This window comes from Anser cygnoides, chromosome 10, assembly GCF_040182565.1.
Source record: "Anser cygnoides isolate HZ-2024a breed goose chromosome 10, Taihu_goose_T2T_genome, whole genome shotgun sequence".
Taxonomy (NCBI): Eukaryota; Metazoa; Chordata; class Aves; order Anseriformes; family Anatidae; genus Anser; species Anser cygnoides.
Window position 1 is genome coordinate 12,052,328 of NC_089882.1, and position 14,945 is coordinate 12,067,272.

A 14,945-nucleotide genomic window follows, 5' to 3' on the forward strand; every position below is an offset into this window, starting at 1 on the left:
AGGCAATTGGAAAAACCTGAATGTATTAGAGGCTCTGAGAAGCCTTGCAGTGTCGTATCCTGGATCCTGATAGGAGCACACAGAGCATTCCCCAAGTCCAGAGAAACCCATTGAGCTGACATAAAAGAGACCCACACAATTTTATGACCAAGAAGTCACACTGCTAGCCCTGATTTGCGATCAACAGCCTCGTGACATGAGTGAAAGATAAGATGGTTTGCATTGCTGAGAACAGTAGCATTCTGTGGCCAAATCATTTTAAGAACACTGGATCCACTTTGCATTATCCAACTGTAGCAATAGAGTAAACAAATGGAACCAGATTTGTTAGCGTGTGCCGGAAGGAGATAAGGAAGAAGTACCTGAAGGTAGCAGATAAACTAGAACCGAGACACAAGCCTGCCTCCTGTCGAACAGCTTTGTTCCTATACCACCCCTAGTTCCTCATCGAAGGTGGCTCTATGCAGGAGGGACAGACCAGATGCCCTGCAGTGTTTACTTCTGACCTAAATTATTCTACAACTCTACCAATTTTTCTTAGAATCTTTCAGAAATGTGAATAGATCTGGGAGCCTCCATTCTTGCCTTTGGCCCATGACTGATTTGTGCTACTGGTCACCTGATGCTGGAAAACAGCTCGGAGAACACAAGTGGGATGAGGTAGGGTGCTGGAAGGAAAAAAGAAAGCCCACAGAGGAAAGAGAATCGCTGCATCTGTAGAACTTCACAATTATCTGACTTTGGTACGACAGGAACGATCTCACAGCATTTCTGATAAGATCCTAGCTCAGCTTGTTTTTCGTTCTCTGAATTTAGAAATATGAAAAGGATTAGCTGCCATGCTTTCATGTGTGAAAAGAACAAATGACTTTATTCACGTCACAGGCTAGGGATTGCTGACTGGTAATCAGACAAAACTGTTCTCATATTTTTGCAGAGCAACATCTGCATAATACTCAGTGGCTTTACTTTATAAAGGCTCTTCACTTCAGTATGTGAAGTCAATCAGAGGTTTGAGCTCAAGTCAGCAACTATCAGAAGCAACAAAGGGCAAATACTGACCCTGGGTTTGCTCTGGCAACAGCAGGCAGAAAAGTGCTTCAGCACGTTCAAATAATTAAGCATCTGATCACTAAGTTGTTTTTACTCAAAACACCAAACAGCCTCAGGTTTGCACAAACTTCCCTTTGCAACTTTTGGATATTTGAGAATTGTCTTGTCCAGACCACTCCAACGATCAAAATCCCATATCCTGCATCAAACTTCTTAATGCACCTCTTCCTACTCCTAGTTTGGGGAAGCTTCTCTCCCCCCTCCCCTTTTTTTTTCTCCTCCCTAAGAGTACATGGGCTACATTTGCATCCTTGTTTACCTAAGCTAAATGAACTGAGAGAGCACACAAGGTATACATGACATTTTATTTTTACTCCTTTCTAGTTTCTCCAGAGTCTTCATGGCCAAGCAGAGCAGCCATGACACCCATCTTCTACACACAGCTGCTATCTGCATATTGACACCACCACCCTACTTTATTTTTTTTTCCTAAAATACCTATTTCCTCATCACCCAAAAAAAAGCTATTTTCATGTCCAGTAATGACATTCGGTTAAATGACAGCTGATGCAAACTGAGAAACCTTCTCAGTTTACCTAACAGAGATGAGACAAATGAGTGGAACAAAAATATAAAGCACAGGATGAGAGACCATGTACTCCTGCTGGTCACTCCACACCTGTGACAGACATCTGCTGAGCAGAGAGAACAAGGATGTAAGGGCTGAGAAGCAGCAGCAGCCCAGGATAGCCACCTGAATCTTCCTCAGTATCCAAGAGATATTACATAGCCACCAAGTCCCTTTGCACTTCCCCGGCATGTGGAATGATAGCTACCTATATACAGCTTGTACAGAGTAGAGAGTAACTTGTACAGAGTAACTGCAGCTCCCTATGAAGGTTTTGCAACTTTATCTTTTTGTTTCTTTGGAATATATTGCATTTGTAGTCTTCTGATTTGCAATGCTGGTCACTTTTCCCTGTGGGAAAACCTACATCTGTATAGGGGAGGGAGAGGGCAAGTGAGCATGACAAGAACAAACACACTTTGTATGGTGTCTTTTATAATCGTCTGTCCTGCTGTACTCTGTGAAAGTGACAAAAAAAACCACCAGCCTGTTTTATTATTTATTTCAGGGCTTTTCCTAAAATTCATGTGAAGGAGATAGCTGACTTTACCTTTAAGACTCAGAAAATATTAAAACTTCAAGAGAAGCAGAATGTTTCCCTCCCTGTACTTCCTCACAGTTGTTCCATTTAGGAAGCCCACTCACATAGCCATGTAGAAAGGTTACACCTCCTCCTCCCCAGGTTTTATTACTGTAGAACTAGAGGCAAGACTGGAAGGGAGTTGGGTCCAAAGTCCTCATTCTGCACTCTCCCTTACTGGCAGTATCTGTGCTCTGCCTGCTGTGCTTCACCTAGATGAAAGCAGAGGGAAAGGTGGGAGGGAACACATGAACTTCACAGGGTGCTGAGTCACCTGATATAAACAAGAATGATTCAAGCACAAACATATACCTGATAGTCAGGTTTCTGACTGTGCTCCCCTTCTACAGGAGAGGTGCCCCACATCTGGTTGTGAAGCCCACCCTTTTCAATTCCACCTATCTCCGTTCCTCCCGGACAAGAAAGCCCCGCGATGCCTGAACTGACTGGGAATGCTGCCCCCTGTTCAATAAGCATGGATCAGATGAAGTATCAGCTCAGAACAGTGGGGAGGAGGATGGATACCACACAAACACATCCTTCTGTTGTTTCTCCTTGTCTACACACGCTCCATAAAGCTGGCAAGACCCTAATCACTGCACGTCTCAGAAGAGACTGAATTAGGTAGAGACAGTTCCCTAAAATCAAATTGTAATCATGCAGTATTTGAAAGCCACCAGAGGTCCAAGTAATCACCCAAAAGTCTGACATAATGTTGAAAAGCTTCTTTAAAATAGCTTCACACGCAACATGAACAAAAACAACAACAACAACAAAAGACAGGAAGCCTCAGTTGGAAAGTAGGAAGTTTCCCATTTCCAGGAAGTGGGAAAGTGAGAGATCTGGTTCTGCCTCAAGCCATTCGATCACCAAAAGTAGTTACGGCAAAATACCTGTGAATCCTACCACAGAACTGTACAAAATGTCCCCAGCCTAGTAACACAGATTCAGAAACATTTGCATTCAACCAAATGAAGACCCAAAGTAGGTCTCATGTCTTGGTAGTGGTATTTCTTCTGTTTCCTTTCATATCAAATCTATACCTATTGGTCTGAAATTACACCGTGACCAGCTGCTATATTCCTTCTCACTCATGCCCACACCCTAAGCCTAGAAACCAGAGGATCTGATCTACCCCACTTCTTCTGTCACATCAGTTCTTACCTGCATCTGGGACCCAATTACAGTATTATTGCAGGCCAACTCTGTTTTGTTGATTGTGTCTAGCATAGCAGTTTTGCCCACGTATTCTTTATTAGAGTTTAGATGACGCTCCAACAAGTTCTGCACATCAGCGCTGTACTGGTTAGTAAAGGCTTCTTCGTACTGATCTGTCCAGAGTCGTATTCGATTCTCCCACCCTTCAGCTGTGTTTTCATCCAAGGCATGTGCTTCAGAAGGGGAGTTCTGCACCAAACAGCAAAGGGTGAATGGCTAGCATACAACGGGAAAAACCTATCCACAGTGTGCTCAGCATATGAATATGCTACAGAAAAGGGAAACCCACTCGAAGCTATGAAAGCACTGGTTACGAGGACACCTTTTTCAGAACCTCTGTCCTCTATAAACATTGTACAACAGTGCCACTTGGGAATCTACAGACAATTCTGTGAAGGACTAAGACCCCTTGAGAGTTGGTACTTGGCACTGTTACATACAAGGAAATTAAGCTAGCACTTGGCCAGAAAGAGTTCTTTTTAAGTCAATTTGGAAAAACAATTAAGCAGATTAAAAAAGCACAGGAACAGAACATACAAATGCAAATAAATCTCATGCAAGCTTGTCTTACATTCAACCCACTCACGTCCAACAAAATGCTAGATGATGCTGATTGTATCTCAATCTTTGCAGTGACTGATCCCAAAATACTTCTAAAACCTTAAAGCTAAATGGTCACCAGGGTTTCAAGAAACTGAATGTACAGCATAAGCTAATACCCAGAAGGTTAAAACTGCAAGTCCTAAGCAGCATAAAGAAGAGAGGTTGAAATCAGGTAATCCATTTATACCATCTTGTAAGGGAGGGGAAAAAAGCTGGTAGAAAAAAAAAAGTGCTTCATTCTTTATTTAACAATAATTTAAATAACTGAACAAATAATATTCCAGAGGTCAACAACTTAACTGGCTTTTAGGACTGAGACATATGAGACACTGTATTAGTGGTGACCAGAACCACTGAAAAACGATCATTACTTTCATCATACATATTACAAGCACAAAAATTACATGCATTTTTATCCTCTTCAGGTACTTGGGTACTATGGAGACAGGTGCACACACCACAAAATCATCCTTTTTCCCCTGAGCCACCTGCTAAGAGCCACAGCACCACAGTTAGATAGAACTGATGGACCTTTAAGCACTCTTGTGCTTGTAGGGAAGTTTAGCTCCCCCTTTTTTGTCAAATAAGCTTTCTATCATATAGCCAAACCTACCAGCAATGCAAAAAGAAATAAATATATCATTCCATTCATCCCTAAGTAATAGGATGTGGATAGAAGCAAGGCAACATTGCTAGGGACTCCAACACTAAACTTGAGCTACTTAAAGACACCCAAGCTTAAAATATCTTTGATGCAGTCAAATGATAACTGACCTCACAAGAGAGTGGCCACAACCAGTTCTACATCCTTACATCAAACAGCTCACTCCCAGGTGTCATGAATCAGTCTTATCTCTTGGAACAGGATGGCATTACAGAAAGTAATGAGCTATCTGAAGCAAAAGCAAGGTTCAAGGGGTAATTCCTGTGATAACCTTTTGAGCAGGCCTGCTTTCAGTGCACAGAAAGGCTTAGGATTATTCTGAGGCTGGTAGCACAATCAGAAATTTCCCAGGTGAACCAAGAAAAGCACAAAATTACAAGGAAAAAAAAACAAACGCGCAGCACAACAGCAACTCACACACCACCGTCACAGAGCCTTCTCAGTTCCACTCACCTTCATTCTCAGAGACTTCCGTGAGCCCTCTCGAAAAGCCTGTCCCCGGAACAAGGAGAGAAAAAAATATTTTATAACCTTTTCTCAGAATTAGTGCCCCAGAATGGTAATAGATCTTATGCAACCGACCAACCCTTAACAACAGATGGCAAGAATTACAGGAAGACCTACACAAGAAGCAATGGACATGAGCAAAAAAGATTCTGCAATGCAAATCCAGTGAAAACTGCAAAAAAAGCTTGACAACCAGGATTTCAGAACTGAAAAGCCTGCCTCATGCTTAGTATAAAATCTCAAGATCAAAACCCAACCCGTCCTGACTGACCCCACTTGCTTTGACAGAAGAAAGGGCTAACAGAATCAAACTGGTTCACAAGATACTTGGAGACCTCACAAGGCTCCTGCTTCCAGTCTTTTATTTAATTAGTGCCTACCAGAACAACTTCAAGGGAAACCTAAACCTGGGGAAAATCACGGTAAAGCTAGCAAATGATGGGAAAGAACCAGCTGCTCACTCCCTCATGCTCCAATACAGACAATTTAAAATTATTTCAGTCCCCAAACCCTCACACACAAGACAGTAAAGCCATCCCTCAGCAAATGCTCATTACTACCTACATAGTTCTCCACACAGGCACTATCTCTGTCCCTGAAGAACAGTGCCAAGAAGCATTGCAGCCCAGATTCCTAAGATAATCTGCTAAGAAATGCCATGTTCGCTTCATTTTTCATTCCATTCACAAGCTGCTTCTTTGCCACAAGCAGGCAGACTCCAGGAGCTATTTCCCCAAATCCTAATACAGAATGGAAAATATGTGAGCTCAAGCCTCTGAGCACAAATGGACAGTGTTGGGAAAATAAGGGTGGAGTTCCAGTAAGGTCATTTTAAAACTAAGAGCCACATACTCCAGCAGGTCACACATTTAAGGAGTCACATTATTACACCAGGGAGAGCAATTCCTGATAGGACAAGTTTCTTGTTTATTCCCAGCTTGTGATCCTGCTCTTAACAGAATTCCACATAGCATTTGAAAGGAACTACAGCAGCCTCGTCTCATTCCACATACCTTGATCTTTTTGGCCTTTGGAGCAGTGCGAGCTTTTTCTGTACTCCTCTTCCTCTTCTTCGGTTTGCTTCTACGGACGCGGTTGACAGTCAGCGTGATGCTTGTAGGGGTGTGCTGAGTAGCTGTGTACAGCACCGTAGAGGGAGACAGTTCTTCATCCCAGCTCTCAGTTGCACTGCTGTCCCCACCTATAGAGTGGAGTGTTTCATTAGCAACCTTATAATTCACCCCGCAGAGAACAGCCCACCCCTACGTCTACTTTCACCGAGGTGACTTGACAACACACAGCTCATCCCTGGGAAAACTGTACCACTTCAGTTTTCCCTCCCAAACTGGGAACAGGTCTCCCACACTCCTGATATTTCAAAGAATAGCACGGATGAATATTTTACTTTTTTGTTCACAAGATAACCTGATTTCCCCAAGAGCTAACTGAGGTGAGGTAGAAGGAGTGAAAAAAATCCCAGTGGTTGGTACGTACAGAACATTAGCAGGCACTGATTACAACTAGATGATTGCATCAGCCAAAGAGAAAGGCCTTGCAGAAAGAAAGCAAAAGTCACCATTATCAGAACTACAAACTCACTCACCTGACACGTTGTCCTGCTTCCGGCGGCGGAGTCTGATCACCTTCCCCCTGCTCATTCCTCTGCCAAACGAGAATGCACAATTGAAGCTGGTTTGTAGGAGTAAAGTCACTTGAAATTCAACAGGATGTCACAAGATGCGTGCCCTCAGTGGGGCCCAGGATGATAAGAACATCGATTTAACATCCTCATCTCCACTCCTGGTGCCACCAACACTTGTCAGGCTGACAACGCAAAGGAGGAGGGTCAATACTAGGTAAAGCACTGGGAAGAACGCTCCAGCTAGCAAAAGGATGTGTGTCCCACAGCCCAAACGTGACAAAGCTTGGCTTGAGAAGTCAACACGAGGAGCAGTCCAGATCTGCACTGCACCAAAGCTTACCTGCACTTTTCGCACTTGAGGAGGAAACCATCTTGGGAGACACTGCAGTGGCACCAAGTGGGAATTGATTCTCCTTCTGAGGAGCTCTCACTGTCCCCGGAGTTCTCCTCATCAGGTGAGTGCAAGCCGTTCAGTTCTGCGCGAGGTATAATGGTCTGGACAGGAGGGGAGGCTGGCGGTGTTGGAGGAGGAGGGGCTCCGTAATTATGATCCTGAAAACGAGTATTGGCAGTACTACTTTTAATGTGAAGATATGATGCCTAGAAACTTCCCAGGTTATTACTTAACAACCGCTGTAAAACAATAAACTGAATTCCTCAACCTACCAAGAAGGTAAAGCTCTGAAGGAGGTGAATGGTTTACTTCACGAATTACATTCGCCAATGAATTAAATTCAAAACCTAGGAAAGTCACCAGGCTACTTCAACATTAACCGTTGCTCTGCTAATCATCTGAGATGACATCAGTGGTCAAACACCAGAACAGGTTGTCCAGACACGTTGTGAAGTCTCTGTCTGCTGAGATATTCAAAACCCAACCGGACACAGTTCTGGGCAATCTGCTCCAGCTGACTCTGCCTAAGCAGGGGGGTTGGACTACCCAGTCCCAAAAGGTCCCTTCCAACCTCAGTGATTCTGTGACATCCTGTTCATCCCAGAGTTTCAGACCTTCCTGACTGTTCCTTATTTCTCACAGTTATAAGTTATCAATGTAAAGACCTGTGCGGTTGAAACAAGCATAAATAATATACAATAAACCAAACAGGGCATAAAATTACTGCCAGAAAAATATTATATATTCATATAAAGTCACTTCATTCAGTTAAAAAAAAAAATCTATCACCTAGAACACTAATAAAGCTTGCTACAAAGTATGCAAGGCTTCAACAAATAATAAACACATAAATGCAAAATGTATGGCACAACTCAGCTGTAACTCAGCGTTCCCTAATAAATAAGCCAAATCTCCTGAAGCTTAACAGGCAAAGCTATGGAACAAGGAGAAAAAGAGCAAAGCAGACAGTAAAGAGCTGATTCACTGCAGAGAGAGTACTCACTGCGTAAGGCAGCCCGCGATAGCTGTGTTTCTGGGTGGCCCCATAGCCGTGGCTGGAGTACACATTCTTCTCACTGACAGCTGGACTAGCTTCCACAGACTCTGGGCTGCAGAAAGGGCCAGAAGTAAAACCCATCAATAGAACATCATTTTTAGTGCCAGTATTTCACAGCTCTTTTCTATTCAACACGTGAGCTCCAAATGAAGAAACTTTGTGAAATCGAGGTGTTCTATGTGCTTCACCAGGCACTGTGTGTGCCAACGTTGCACAGGATGAACCTGCTTTCAACAGAGGGAAGCAACTGAGTAAGGGCCACCCTGCATAACTCCTCTTACATAAAACTGGGTCTCAATCTGAGAAGTTAAAAAAATAATTAAGAAACACGTATGAAGCTCAATTTCCTTATGGTTAAGGAAGTTGGGTATAGTTTGGCATTCATATCTGAACTCAGCCAGCTTAATCTCAAAGCCACCGAACAGTACTGCCATGTTATCTACACAACAGCTTATTTCAAATAGCAGCTAAGCGGCTTTCCTGCATCTGCGCTCGTTTCTCTCTCTCTCTCGGATACTAATTGTTAGCCGAGTCCAACGTCCCAAGATAAAGCCTGCACGAAACCTGCAGCTGTCCCGACAGCAACCGCTGGGAGCTGGAGATTCCTGCTACGAAGGGGCTACAAAATTCATGATCTGGACAGACACCGGCCACGGGCAAATCGGATTTACCCTGTTCTTTCTACGCAGCAACATGGTGTGCAATGTGCTCAATAAGAAATTTGTTGCTGAGGTACAATGCACTCTTCCACCACACGGTGGTGAAAAAAAACTGCTCAAAATGAAAGGTATATCCTCAGCAGAAAGCTGCAGAAACCCTACTCAGAGAAGGGACAGCTGCAATTCAATGCAGGGAATATTAGATAATGAAGCTACGGACAGAACACCAGCAAGGCAACGCGCCACCTATTAGGAGCTTTCCCCCAAGCAGGAGATGGACATCAGCAAACCTCTGCAGAGGACAGAAGCAGGACCCATACCAGAATACAGCAGAATATTACTGAATCACGTCTGCAGCTGAAATCCTCTTCAAAATTACAGCAGGTAGCTGAGCAAGCAGGAAAGAAAAATGCAGGAAGGGAAAACTTTACCTTGGACTTGTGCTGCTCTGGTGAGATCTCGGAGGATTCTCAGTGGGTCTTAGGTTGGCAGCGGGAATCAAGCAGCACTCAAACACTACAGGCCAGTGGTCACGCGTGGGGGAGCGTTTAGGCACCACCCAAGAAAAATAACCCCTGTGCCCTTTGGACTTCCTATTAGCACTTGAAATCTCTGCTGCAGTGCAGTTTGCCCCACCCTGCCACTAAACCTGCTACACGCTAACACCGACTTCCCGGGCTCCCTCCTTCTGGAGCGAGGTAGACCCGTCTTTCCAACAGGAAGGAGCAGTGATTTAGTGTACAAAGAACTGCAGAATGCCTTTAACCTGCGTAAATCCCAATTCTCTAGCTCAGAACCGAGATGCATGACATCATAAATTCAGCTGGTTTTTCACGTAGCTGCACTCAGCTGAATGGGCAGAGGCAGAGACACAGGCGGTGACACCTCTCCGAGGACACACTCCCTAACAAAAGGCAGGATGCAGAGCTTGAGCTCGGCACGTAATCCAGCCTCGCTGGATCTTCACAACAACAGCCCTTCAGGATTTCCAGACTGGTCCAGAATTAAATCCGTTCGGGTTTAATTTATTTTCAGAAGAAATATTAGAAGGGAAAGAGTCTAAACAGCAGATCTGTCCTCTGCCCAAGTCACTCACATTCACACAGCCAGCCTGGAATACCAGCAGCGCTGCCACAAGCACTAAAAGCACTAACAATACAACTTCAGGACTGTTGGTGCAACGGTGTCCAGGGGCAACAACGCTGGGGCCCTGCTTCCTCACCAGCAACCCTCCAAGGAGCTTCAACGACTTCCAATATGCAAAAGTGCTCTGCAGCCTCCTTATCGCCCTCTGAGATCACCAAACACAAACATCTTTCAGCATTTTCACTTCCCCTCTGGCATCAGAGGCCAGAGGAGGATGCTAAAGCTCAGCCTTAAGAGGGCCCGCTAGTTTCCTTTTACCTTCCCATTCTTTCATGATGCACATCTTTGAAATCCCTTCTAAGAGACAAGAAGCTCAGGTAGCACAGATATCACGCCTCAAACTTGTAGAATTTCAAAGGAGAAGTGGAGGATAGCCTTAACTTTGAACAGACTCACGAAGGACACTTCAGCAGTAAAGTAACAGTGCCTCAATGCAAAGCCAGGAGAATAAAGTCCTGGCATTCCCACTTCTTAGAAAACGGAGAGAGAAGCCAATTCAGAAATCTTCAAAAGCCTTTTTCAAAGAACTCCAGCCTAGCCTCAAGTTGGACCTACAAATTTCTTACAGCCAGTGGAAAAAACGCCTTGCAGAGGATTTATAGACAGTCTTTTGATATTTAAATTTTACAAGGGACTTGCATAGATATATCCCACTCAGCTCTGAAAGCAAAGCACATAGTACACGAGCAAACTATTTAGCACTCTTTCTCCTGCCATAAATAGTTTAAAATTCCTGGATGTTGAGTCTTTAAAGTGCTGGTGTGGGAGAAGCATGTGACAAGCAGTACTGAATATTAAGTCTTGAAAATGAAGGATCAGATACCCACTGCAGATGAGTGACCTACTAGATTTTTGACTCCTCATTTAAAACAGTCTGTAAAAATATGGACTTTGTGGTGGAATGAAGCCTCACAAAGAAGAATGCCTACAATGGGGCCAGTGCCAAGACAGATGAAAAAGAGCATTAGCAGTCTTGCAGGGAGTGCGACTGTGTAGTCAGACTGTGTGTATTTAAATCAGGGCAAGATGGAAGGGCAAAACAATGATTCATAGCCTAGCCCACTGCTCTTACAGCTCAAAATTAGCAGTCTGGAGCATTATCTGCTCTACAGTGATCAATCTGACATGCAGGTATTTGCACAGCAGGTACCTGTAAATAATACATGGGGGAAATGGATCTGCAAAATGTCCTTTAAAAAAAATTTTTAAAAAGGAATTGCTATGGAAAAATAGATGCTACAGTCCATATTTGATATAACAACCCTTTTTGTGGTAGCCTTTCCTCTTGTCCCCAGTGAAAACACAGTACTCACTCAAGTTAACACCATTCTAACAAGCATTTTAAGAAAAGATCACAACGTATTTTCAGGATTTGAAATGTTCCTGACTTCTACAAAGGCAGAGTCCTGTGATGGGAACCCTGAAGGTCTGCACACCTAGCTGCACTTCTCGGAACATGCTCAAGGGCAGAACAACACACATGAAGGTGTCTATGCAGACTGATGCTGTTGTACATCTCCAGCCAAGCTCCGCACTGCTCCAGAAATCAGTCACGTAAGCACTGGTACTGAGTCTGAGCTAGCAGGCTCTGCTGAGAGGGAAGCCCAAAATACTGAGCTCTCATTTACAACAGCTTCTGAAAAGGAGCTGGCTTGTACCTCGCCAACATCAAGTGCAAATGCACTACCACATGCAATTGCACACGGACTTCCTAACCAAGCTGATACAAAAGCAGTGTTGAGTGCCTCATACTCTTAGAACTTTCCTTGGAACTTACCAATTTCCACAAAATCACCTTTGTTAAACATTCAAAACCATCTCAGAGCCAGTGGACCAGCACCGGCCCTGACCCCGAGGCAGCCCTCAGCCACCCTCCCCTGCTCCTCCGCGGGGTAACACTCACTCCGATCCTGCGGCCATGTCGGAGTAGGACGTATCTGGTGTGGTGACTCCCAGAGGGATTGCAATGCTCATGACGCCCGTCGGGGATCACGGAGTCCAGAGGGCAGCGACCGGCCGCTCCGAGGGCGGAGAGGAGCCGCAGAGCCTCGGCCAACACGTCACGGACATGGGGAAACCTGCCGGGCAGAAACAAAGCATTGAACCTCCATTATGGGTACGAGGTCTCCCCCATATGCCCCCAGAGAAGGCTTTCAGCAAAAGATGAGCAGAAATAAGGCTTACAGCAAGTGGCACGCTGCATGTGCTTTATTTTCACACCTGGGACCAGGGAAGAGGGGGGCAGAGGCAGATGGTGGTGTTTTTATTCCCCACAGCCTTGGACTGACACGCAGTGATCTGCTCTGCCACAAAGCCAATAACGATAACCCCACAACTAAACTTAGCACTGATTACCAGAGAAGCACCCTCCTAGCTCCTTCTGCACGTGAGCAGCAGCTGTCACCTACCACCCGCAGCCCTCCATCAGCATTCCCTCACTCCTTCCCCAAACAAGCCGCAGCCACGGCCCGCTCGGGGCGGACGAGGAGGCAGAACGTGCGGCGAGGCTGTGCCACAGCGGGGCAGGCAAGGCCGGCAGCGAGGCCTTGGGCTGCCACCGATGGCAGTGAGCCCCACGGGGTCCCTGCGGTCCTCTCCCCACGGCTGGGCCACGTCAGGCTCCGGGCAGCGGGTGAGTCACGGCGGCAGTGGGCAGCCTCCGCCCGGCTTCCTGCGGCCCTCACCGCGGGCAGTGAGGCCTCAGAGCTCCCTGGTTGCAGCCGTGGGCAGGGGGCTTCTCACTGGAACCGCCCTGCCGCTGTCCACACACACACACCAGAAATGCCAAAAGTCTCCCTCCAAGGGCAAATGAAGTGAAAGTTGGCAAGTGGAGGTGCCGCACGTTGTATTGCCTTTCCCTTCTGTCTTAAAAGGCAGGCCACTTGTCTTATCACTGGGACAGATTTTCCTTTTTCAGCATGTATCCCTAGGAGAAATCTCTTCCTGATCATACGACAGGCATACGGCGAACTACAGACGTGGCACGTAACGATTTCCAAGTGGTCCGTGGCAACTCCCTGTTATGCCCCAAAGCGACGGCCTCATGGGGAGGTGGGCAGACAAAAAAAAACAGAGCAGGACAAGCCCACAGGCAGCCCGAGCCTGAGACAGCTCAGGTGTCCTTGAGTGCATTTTCTGGATGAAAAATAATCATAAAAAAGTCCCTTTCAGGACTGTCTCACCCCTTCTTGTGCTTGTGACAGAACTGCGATTTCTGCACTGACACCAGACGAGAAATTGTGCTGCTGAAATGCAGCTGGGAGCTATAGACATGGATCCTGCTTCAACCCGGAGTCACGTAACATTGGCTAAAGGTTAAAAGAAAAGGGGGGACCGGTTTCATAGCATCTAGAGTACCCTTTCCTTGTAAGGGACATAGAAACCTTTAAAAAATGAAATAAAATAAAAAAATATTATTTTTTTAAATACTCACTCAGGTTTCTTTACCCTATTGATCTCTTGCCTTTGCCATGACCGTCCCCAGCTGGCAGCAGCCTGAGATTTAATCAGGACAAATTCCAGCTCCTGCCTACTTGTGACTCAGCAGGACCGAAGGGTTTCAGGCGCGGTCTCTGGACCCGAGATTCACAGGACACCGTGTCAGCCCTGGGGTAAGCGGGACAAGTTCTGGGTCACTTCTCAGAGGAAACCCTCCCACCACCACCGCTGCAAATAGCAGGCTGTTTCGGCCCAACAGCAACTCCCACTTTTGGGAAAGAGCGCTGGAGAACCACGAAATACCAAACAAAAAAGGTTAGACAAGGCGAATTCCAGTTCAATTGCTTTTGTGTTGATCCAGCAGGACTTGCCCAACAATCGCCAGCTCTCAGATTTTGCTGTTTGTCGCTGCTGTTTTCTGTGTACTTTCAACTCTGACAATGTAACATTCAAAATGAATCGCTGAGACAAATCCGAAGTGCTGTCCAAGACCACACCACCTTCAGGCTAGATTACAGTGTGGTCTTCATGAAGCTTGCCCTGGGAACACCCAAAACATCAGCCTGCACAGAAAACAGGGGTTGAGATCAAAACATCCACTCAGGCACTGGTTAATTCCCTGTATAGACAGTCTCCAAACTCCTCCCTGCCTCCTATCCCAAAAAATATACAGCTGGACAGGAGAAAAAAGGCAGGAAGTTCTCTCCAGTGCCACTGGAAGATTCCCTAAAATCTGAAATCTTAATGTATATGTAGTGAGCTTCAGACCACGGCACAAACCTCTCTCTCTCGTGATACAACTCTTCTCAAAATCAAATGGAAACAGGAATTTTGATGGCCTAGCGGGTAAATAATGCTTAACCGGTTTCAAAAATGCAGTGTTTAAAGATGTACTTTCCCCCATGCTACACTCCTGCCTCCTTAACCAGTCACACCAGTATAAAGACACCTGGTCTTCCCCAGCATCATCACAACAGCTGAGACGAGCATCCATCCACCTGCACCGCGACCACAGCTTCGTGGTCCCCGACTCGCCCAGCACAGGTCACACTCCAAGGGACTCACCCACCGCCTTCACGCCAAAATCACAAACAGCTGCCTTAGCTAAAATGCAAATATATGCTATTCAGTTATTTCAGGTAACATCCTGTATCGACAGAAAGGACTGTAATAAATCCAAGCTGGCCAAGCAAAGGTTAGGTAACACCTGCTCGAACAGTAAATTTAATTTTCGAAACTGTTTAGGATGCAACAGCAGCAGCACTGCATTGGCTCCCTTCCACAAACGCTGCCCTCCGTGTTACAAATCAAACAGACAGAAAATTTACTGCTGGAAACTTTTCTCGCCACTCGTGT

The 14,945-nt window shown here is 45.5% G+C and overlaps 1 protein-coding gene across 2 annotated transcripts in view; it reads right to left on the bottom strand.

The window, feature by feature from the left end:
* Nucleotides 1-14,945, bottom strand: part of SETD5 (SET domain containing 5) — a 64,776-nt gene that overhangs the window by 29,043 nt on the left and 20,788 nt on the right. The window contains exons 2-8 of one of the 2 annotated variants that reach the window (XM_067003443.1): nt 12,055-12,229; nt 8,293-8,398; nt 7,236-7,447; nt 6,857-6,915; nt 6,267-6,454; nt 5,200-5,238; nt 3,426-3,668 (exon numbers count right to left, since the gene is read on the bottom strand). In XM_067003443.1, the coding sequence (XP_066859544.1) occupies nt 3,426-3,668; nt 5,200-5,238; nt 6,267-6,454; nt 6,857-6,915; nt 7,236-7,447; nt 8,293-8,398; nt 12,055-12,125 (918 nt within the window). In that variant the 5' untranslated portion in view covers nt 12,126-12,229. Of the gene's footprint in view, nt 1-3,425; nt 3,669-5,199; nt 5,239-6,266; nt 6,455-6,856; nt 6,916-7,235; nt 7,448-8,292; nt 8,399-12,054; nt 12,230-14,945 lie in introns of those variants that run through there. The other variant, XM_048070673.2, reaches the window with a different exon arrangement.